Source organism: Babylonia areolata, chromosome 17 (assembly GCF_041734735.1).
Source record: "Babylonia areolata isolate BAREFJ2019XMU chromosome 17, ASM4173473v1, whole genome shotgun sequence".
Taxonomy (NCBI): Eukaryota; Metazoa; Mollusca; class Gastropoda; order Neogastropoda; family Buccinidae; genus Babylonia; species Babylonia areolata.
The window spans coordinates 9,156,954-9,166,121 of NC_134892.1; the positions used below are offsets into that span (position 1 = coordinate 9,156,954).

The window sequence follows — 9,168 nt, forward strand, 5'->3', positions numbered from 1 at the left end:
GAATCACGGTGACGGCGCCTGGTGGGTAAAGGGTGGAGATTTTTACGATCTCCCAGGTCAACATATGTGCAGACCTGCTAGTGCCTGAACCCCCTTCGTGTGTATATGCAAGCAGAAGATCAAATGCGCACGTTAAAGATCCTGTAATCCATGTCAGCGTTCGGTGGGTTATGGAAACAAGAACATACCCAGCATGCACAACCCCGAAAACGGAGTATGGCTGCCTACATGGCGGGGTAAAAACGGTCATACACGTAAAAGCTAACTCGTGTGCATACGAGTGAACGCAGAAGAAGAAGGTGGTGCATGGGTGATGGAAGGTAAGAAAGGGAGGGAGGGGGGGAAAGAAAGGCAAGCAGGCTGGGAGGATGGAAGGCATGGAGGAAGGAGGAGGGAAGGAAGGAAAAGAAAGGCAGGGAGGATGAAAGTGAGGAGGGCAGGCAGGGAGGAAGAAGGAAAGAAGGAAGCAAGGAAGGAGGGCATAGCAACATTGTGCTATAAAACTTGAGTATCTTCATCCTCTCTGATTCAGCCTGACACACGATAAGGAATGGATGGGAGAGTGAAGGAATGAAGGAAGGAATGGGTGAACAGGTAAATCGATGATAGGAGGAAGGAAAAAAGGAATGGAGGAAAGAAGGCAGAGAGGATGGTAGGAAAAAGGCAGGCAGGCAGGAAGAAAAGAAGGAAGGAAGAAAGGAAGGAAGGGAGGGAGGGAGGAAAGAAGGCAGAGAGGGTGGTTGGAAGAAAAAGGCAGGAGGAAGGGAAGGAAGGAGGGAAGGGAGGGAGGGAGGAAAGAAGGCAGAGAGGATGGTAGGAAAAAGGCAGGAAGGAAGGAAGGGAGGGAGGGAGGGAGGAAAGAAGGCAGAAAGGATGGTAGGAAAAAGGCAGGCAGGAAGGAAAGAAGGAAGGAAGGAAGGAAGGGAGGAAGGGAGGGAGGAAGGGAGGGAGGGAGGAAAGAAGGCAGAGAGGATGGTTGGAAGAAAAGCAGGCAGGAAGGAAAGAAGGGAGGAAGGAAGGGAGGGAGGAAAGAAGGCAGAGAGGATGGTAGGAAAAAGGCAGGCAGGAAGGAAGGAACGAAGGGAGGGAGGGAGGAAAGAAGGCAGAGAGGATGGTAGGAAAAAGGCAGGCAGGAAGGAAAGAAGGAAGGAAGGAAGGGAGGGAGGAAAGAAGGCAGAGAGGAAGGTTGGAAGAAAAGCAGGAGGAAGGGAAGGAAGGGAGGGAAAGAGGGATGGAGGGAGAAAAGAAGGCAGAGAGGATGGTTGGAAGAAAAGCAGGAGGAAGGGAAGGAAGGAACGAAGGGAGGGAGGGAGGGAGGAAAGAAGGCAGAGAGGGTGGTTGGAAGAAAAGCAGGAGGAAGGGAAGGAAGTAAGGAAGGAAGGAAGGGAGGGAGGGAGGGAGGCAGAGAGGATGGTTGGAAGAAAAGCAGGAGGAAGGGAAGGAAGGAAGGAAGGATGAAGGCAGGCAGGAAAAAAGGAAGAAGGAAAGAAGGAAAGAAAGAAAGCAAAGAAACAACCACAAAGCGCCAAGGAACTCTGAGGAGGACCCACCTTGCTGATGTCCTTGCGGACGCTCTGGAAGGAGTGGGCGTATTGGGAGTCTGCCTGCTCCAGGTTGTTGAGGATGTCCTTGGCCACGTCCGAGTCCAGCTGCTTGTTGATGGAGCGCAGCCTCGACAGGTGCTTCTCCCACATCTGCACCTCATCCAGGGGGCCTGGCTCCGCCCCCGCCTGAAGGGCAAGGTCGGACTGGGGGTCGTGTCGCAGCACACCCTGTGATGTTCATAGTTCAGTTTCAGTTTCAGTTCAGTTCTGTTCAGTTCAGTTCAGTTACTCAAGGAGGCGTCACAGTGTTCAGACAAATCCATATGCCATGTAGTGATTGTAATAATGTTGCTGTTCATTACATTTTTGGTTTTTTGATTTATTCATTCATTAATTCGATGACATCCTTTTCATCTTTTTATTTCCCTCAAGGCCTGACTGAGCATGTTGGGTCACGCTGCTGGTCAGGCATCTTCCTAATAGCAGATGTGGTGTAGCGTACATGGATTTGTCCAAACACTTGGCCCACTGAAAAAAGAACCCATGACAACAAATGTGTTGTCCTTTTGCACAGACCCAACACACTGATCAATCTTTGACAGCCTACTGGAATGCTGGGGGGAAAAAAAGTCAACAATAAAGAATGGTAACTCTCTCTAATTACAAGGTGCACTACTGGTATACACTAACACACACACACATAAACACACACATACATACATACACACACACACACACATACACACACACATACACACACACATACACAACACAAGCACAACACACACACACACACACACACACACACATACACACAACACAAGCACAACACACACAACACACACACACAACACAACACATACACATTTATCACACACCCACACAAACAACACACACATAGCTATCACACACCCTGATCTGTTTGATCCACCCGATGACAGTGGTTTCCAACACATGCAGCACCGCAGCTCTGCGGCTTGGAGTTGCTGCCACCTCTGCCAAGACCTCAATGGAAGGGAGGTTCAAGACTATTCTCCCCTGGAAAAAACAAAGAAAAAGCATTCATTATCGTGTATGTGAAATACACAAGCCAGCATAACCTCCATCAATCGTTCTGTTAAATCCAAATCAGAATAGTAGCTTTATACATCAAACTGTGCTCTTGCAAACAAACAATCCTACCACTTTTGTGACAACTTTTAACTGGTCTCCTTCTCTTTTGCACTGATTTTAACAACAGTCAATGGTGTAAAAAATAAAAATAAAAAAAAACACCAGCAACACAAACCAGAAACATGAACCAACAATGCAGGTAACACCAACAACAATGCAGGTAACATGAAAACAGCTTGACATGAAAGTCCTAACCATGTACAAATGTCCACAAACACTGAACAGCAAAAGAGGTGGGAGGAGGATGGAGGAGGAGGAGGAGGAGAAGGAGGAGGAGGAGGAGGTGGTGGAGAAAGAGGAGTGGGAGAAATGGGAGGAGGAGGAAGCAGAATAAGAAGGAGAAAGATGAGGAAGAAGAGGAGGAACAGAGAGAGGAGGAGGAGGGGATGGAAGGAGAAAGCAGGAGGAGGAGGAAGTAGAAAACCACCAACAACAGCAGCAGCAACAACAGCAGCAACAACAACAGCACAACAATAACAACAGCCTCAACAACAACACAACAATAACAACAACAACACAAGAATATAATGTCAACAACAGCAACAACAAAACAATAAAAACAACAACAACAACACAAGAAGATAATGTCAACAACAGCAACAACAAAACAATAAAAACAGCAACAACAACAACAACAACACAAGAACATAATGTCAACAACAGCAACAACAACAACAACAGCAACAACAACAACGCAAGAACATAATGTCAACAACAGCAACAACAAAACAATAAAAACAGCAAAAACAACGACACAAGAACATAATGTCAACAACAGCAACAATAAAACAACAACAACAACAACACAAGAACATAGTATCAACAACACAACAATAATAACAGCAGCAACAACAACAACAGCAACAATAACAACAACGACAACAATAACAAAAACAACAACTGCTGCTGCTACTGCTACTACTACTGCTGCTGCTGTTGCTGCTGCTGCTGCTGCTGTTGCTACTACCATTAACTCTCTCCATACGAACGGCGAAAGAGATGACGTTAACAGCGTTTCAGCCCAATTACCATCATCAAAATATTGCAAGCGGAAGGCTCTTATACTGAAGAGGTGAATGTTGACAAAGAATACCACAATTCTGACGACGGAAGCTAAAGGTTGGGTCATTCAGATACCCACTGGACATCCGAGGGGTCTGTGTAGAGGAGAAGAGAGGACTGGCCGTACTGAGTGAGTTAAGACAACTACTACTACTACTACTAATGCTGCTGCTGCTGATACTACTACTACTACTATAACTACTACTGCCACTACTACTACTTCTGTTGCTCCTAATGCAACTACTACTACTACTACTACTACTCCTACAACCACCACTACCGCTCACCTCCACATGACCCTGGGAGACCTCTACGGCAGCCATCAGCCGATGGAGGATATCCATCAGTTTGTCTCCGTTGATGCCCGCCCCCGTGACGCTGGGCGTGTTGGTGCCCAGCAGGGGCAGGAAGACCTCACGCAGTGTCAGCTCCAGGTGTTCCAGCGGGATGCTGGTGGAGTCCATGTAGAACACTTCGTTGTCTGTTGGATTGAGAAAAAATGTGTAAAAAAAAAAGTTGTTGTTGGGGTTTGTTTTTGTTTTGTTTTTCCTTATATATATATATAGTGAGAGAGAGAGAGATTGAGATCGAGATCAAGATAGAGATCGGAAGATACATACACACAAAGACAGCTGGGAAATGTGCTTTCAGTTTCACCACCCCCTAAAAAAAAAATTTGGAACTTGCTGTCAAAATAATGATGGCAATAATGATAAGAACAATAATAACAATACCAATGATGATGATGATAATGAGGAGAAGAAGAAGAAGAAGAAGAAGAGAAGAAAATGCAGCCTTATATAGTGCAGTACCCCCACCCCCCCACCCCTCCCCACCCCCCACGCCAGATACGGCTCACCATGCTTTACAATAAAACATTCAAAAAATTTAATTCAAGAATAAGTGACAGAAAAGTTTCTACACAAAATCAACACAGGGAGTATCACAGTCTCACATCACATAGGCCCTTTTTCATGGATGTATGATGAACTCCAGGTTGGGGGCTGGGGTTAACAACCCAGGCCCATGAAAAATCTTTGTTATGGAAACAGCAACAGAAGAAAAACTGCTGCCCTACATTGTCAGAGGAGGATAACCGGCAGTGGGTAAGGAAGTTACTTAGCAAGTAAGTCTTCTTCTTCTTCTTCTTCTTCTTCTGTGTTCACTCGTATGCATACGAGTGGGCTTTTACGTGTATGACCGTTTTTACCCCGCCATGTAGGCAGCCATACTCCATTTCCGGGGGTGTGCATGCTGGGTATGTTCTTGTTTCCATAACCCACCGAACGCTGACATGGGTTACAGGATCTTTAACGTGCGTATTTGATCTTCTGCTTGTATATACACACAAAGGGGGTTCAGGCACTAGCAGGTCTGCACATATGTTGACCTGGGAGATCGGAAAAATCTCCACCCTTTACCCACCAGGCGCCGTTTCCAAGATTCGAACCCGAGACCCTCAGATTGAAAGTCCAATGCTTTAACCACTCGGCTATTGCGCCCGTCAACCATTCTACCAACTTCCTTCCTTTGGCAGTCAAGACTGGGAATGTGGATTACTGTACTGGCAGATGAGCATCTCAACCATTCTGCCACCTTCCTCCTGGGGGAAGTAAATTAGCACCTGTAACTCTCTATTGTCTGGTTTGCCTGCTTCATCCATTCAGTCCCTTCAGCGCATACAAAACTCTGCTGCCCGTCTTGTCCTCAGAAAGAAAAGATCTGAGCACATCACTCCTCTTTTGCAACATCTCCACTAGCTCCCTGTCTCACACCAAATAAAGTACAAGATCAGCACTCTATGTTATAGATGTATTCACAAAACTGCCCCTTCCTATCTCTGCGGCTGCCTTCACCTCTACACTCCATCTCGCTCACTACGATCAGCTTCGGATCCATTCTGTTTACGCATAACCAGATTCAAACACTCGACTGTTGGCCGCCGTTCTTTCTCTGTCTCTGGACCTTGCAATTGGAATGAGCTTCCTCTTTCACTTTGTCAAGTCTCCACACTCAGCTCTTTCAAGTCTGCCCTTAAAACACACCTCTTCCCAAAATAGCCTCCCTTGCCTGCCTCTTCCTTGTCTTTAGTTTCTACGGTTTTAGAGTTATGCATGCGTGTGAATGACTGGTGCGAAAGCGCTTTGATTTGTCTCTGCACAAGATTCAGCGCTATATAAATACCATTATCATTATTATTATTATTATTATTATTAATTACCCATGTTGTCTTTTGTCAGCTTGGTGCCAGGGTTGCACTTCATAAAGAAGATGGACTTGGACTTGAGGTCATGGGGGGGCTGCATGGAGGCTGTGATCTGTCGCGGTGGGCGGATGTACACAAACAGGCGCTTGACGTCTTCATTGTTCACAAACTCGTAGAAAGCCAGTCTGAGGAAAATAATAAAAAGAATAAGAAATGTATTATCAATTATAGTGTAACAAACATTGGGATTTTTTTGCTAGGACAAGTCGTGCAGCATTGTTCTGTACTTTCTGTAGTCTAATAAGAGAGGAAGATGGTAAACCTGCTAAGGCAGAATTGCAGTAATCAAGTCTGGACAGGACAAAAGAGGAAACTAACTGAGCCATGTTTTTCTCCGTTAAGTATAGTCTGACTGAGGCTAGTCTGCAAAGATGAAAATTGCATGAACGATACAGGGATGAAATGTGGTCAGGTCAAGGTCTGATCAATATGCACACCTAGGTATTTTGCTGATGTTTGAAATGTAACTGTCGAAGTGCCGAGAGATAAAAACAAACCATTATCTACCAGTTATTAACAACAGGGTGACAATTTCAGTTCTTCATCTTTGATCTATGAAAACATACGATACTGAAGTGAACACAGGTTCATTGATGATTTTCAACTGAAGCTCTTATGGCACACCCAAAAATAATAATATCAAACACACTTGTCACCTTTTTTTTTCCTCATTGTCATTATGTAAACATGTACATCACAGCTCAGAAATTATCTGGAAATTTGTCTGACGTGTACATCATATTTCAGAAATCATCAGAAAATTTTACTGATATATCTATATACATATATATATATTTATATCTATATCTATATACATATATGTCTAGATCTATCAATCTATCTATTTATACAAAGCAAAAACAAGCAAGGGCGTTCACCTGTTGTCATCATTTGTGATCATATTTTTCAGGTCTTCATTGCGAGGTCGCAGCGAAGAGCTGATTCTGACCTCCATCCATTTCAGCCTGTCATCCATTTTTGCTGGATCTGTCTCACTGCTCAGTTGCTGATGAGTTGGTAGTCACTCTCTTGCTCTGTACATTCAAGAAAAAATAAACAATTAAAAAACAAATATGTAAGTAAATAAACATATACATATAATATATATATATAGAGAGAGAGAGAGAGATAAATAAATCAAGACAGACAGACTGACAGAAAGAAAGAAAAAAATCAGATTCACAGACAATATAAAATATTCTGAACTATCAAGGAGGCCAAAATAAGCAGATATAAAAATACAAGAAAAATCAACACGTAGGTAAATAGATATGAAAATAAAAACATACATGTTAAAAAAGAATTTTTTTTTTTAAATCAGTAATTCAAAGAGGCAGAAATATGCAAATGTATATTATAATCATACATATAAATCATCTTAATCAAAAAAGGGTCCATGGTTTGTTTAAAGTAATATTGAAATCTTCTCTTTAAAACATTGTCAGAGTGTCATAAATAAGATTGAGCAACAGACACAGAAAGGCAGACAACAACAACAACAACAACAACAACAAAAAAACCTACAGAGACTGGAAGGCAGGTTTCTAGACAGAATGTCATACACATTGACAACTACTGATCTAGACAGCAAGACAGAATGGCAGATGGGAAAGACAACAATATCATTCATCATGATTTCAAAGCTGATGATGATGACAGTGAGAGAAGCTTCAGTTTCAATTTCAAGAGGGTGTCAAAGCATGTGGACTGTTCCATATATGTTATACCACATCTGCTAAGAAAAAAAAAAGAAGAAAAGAGCAGATGCCTAATCTTTGCATGAATCTATCGCACTGATTAGGCCTGGACAGCCCACACAAGGTAAAACATTAACATAAAAGATAAGTGAGAGAAGGGTTGATGGAAACCGAATATTTGTTCATCTTATGCTCAGATGACAATACACTGAAGATGACGACAAAGAAGTTCACTAAAGAAAGACAAAGGGACAGCCAGCTATACATGCATGTGCCTGTGTGTTTATCTGTTTGTCTGTCTATGCAATTTGTGCTTGTGAATCCATAAAGTCCATATATCACTGTGCAAAATTTCAAAAACATGTCATGAAATTATTCAAATAACAATATGTTTTTAAAAGCATGTGAAAATTCATCATGACTGAATATATATCTAGTTCTTTTATAACAATGGTTCTCATTTTCTTGTCTTCTTAGACAATTGATGTAAAAACACTGCTTAATAAAAGCAAATTAATATATTAAGCCCTCATTTACTGCCACAGACCCTATGTTTTGCAATTGCGTAACTAAAAATGTGAACATCATACTGCTTGAATTAAACATACTCAGCTTGCAAGAACTGAGAAACGAGGTTTTGTGCCAAACTTAACTATTTGTGGCAATAGATTCTTAATTTTCTTTTAACACAATAACAGCTTACTTTATTGCAGAAAACCAGTAGAAGAAATACATCTTATCTTACATAAAAAAATATTTGCCTGTGCCCTTGAAAATGATTATTCAGTTCAAGGTATACTGCTGACTGCAGGTATTTATATACCATTAAAATCTAAAAAAATAATCACAAAAATTAAAATTGTTGATATGATCACATAACATTCTTTTTCCTTCATTTATCCTGCTTGTCAGAGACCATGGGCCAAAAGAAGATGTATGTTTTTTGGTCCTTTTTTATTTTTATGTCTATGTTACTCATAAGTGCTTACAACCCCTACTCCCCAACCTTTTTCATAATATTCTTTACAGGTCATATTCTGATATTATTGTTCACAGTGCTGATATTAATTTCATGAAATAAAATATGAACAACAAAATTTGTCACAATCAATAAAACTAACTGGGAACTGGCATAAGAGGCCTGTGAGTCCCACCACTTGAATCTAAACTACTAAACTATTAATATTGCTACACAATAACTCATACCAACATCACTGATAGTGATACAAATTACTTTTTTGTGAACTGTGGAAAACGTTTTTCAGAGCAAAAGAAAAGCATTGCACATGATAAAATTCGCGTTTACCTCAAGCAAAGAACGTCAACATAAAAACTACCAAGATGATTTCAAAGACTTCCATCCAGCAACAATGTTGTTCAACTCCACTTGTGTGCAGGTCAGTGCGTGGAGTCCGCCATACTGTTT

The 9,168-nt window shown here is 41.9% G+C and overlaps 1 protein-coding gene across 3 annotated transcripts in view; it reads right to left on the reverse strand.

Moving 5' to 3' along the window:
• LOC143291635 (uncharacterized) overlaps window positions 1–9,168 on the reverse strand; it is a 171,379-nt gene extending 162,211 nt beyond the window's left edge. For all 3 annotated transcript variants that reach the window (XM_076601603.1, XM_076601604.1, XM_076601602.1), the window contains exons 1-6: window positions 9,049–9,168; window positions 6,924–7,079; window positions 6,001–6,170; window positions 4,067–4,260; window positions 2,457–2,582; window positions 1,551–1,772 (exon numbers count right to left, since the gene is read on the reverse strand). In XM_076601603.1, the coding sequence (XP_076457718.1) occupies window positions 1,551–1,772; window positions 2,457–2,582; window positions 4,067–4,260; window positions 6,001–6,170; window positions 6,924–7,021 (810 nt within the window). In that variant the 5' untranslated portion in view covers window positions 7,022–7,079; window positions 9,049–9,168. The remainder of the gene's footprint in view (window positions 1–1,550; window positions 1,773–2,456; window positions 2,583–4,066; window positions 4,261–6,000; window positions 6,171–6,923; window positions 7,080–9,048) is intronic.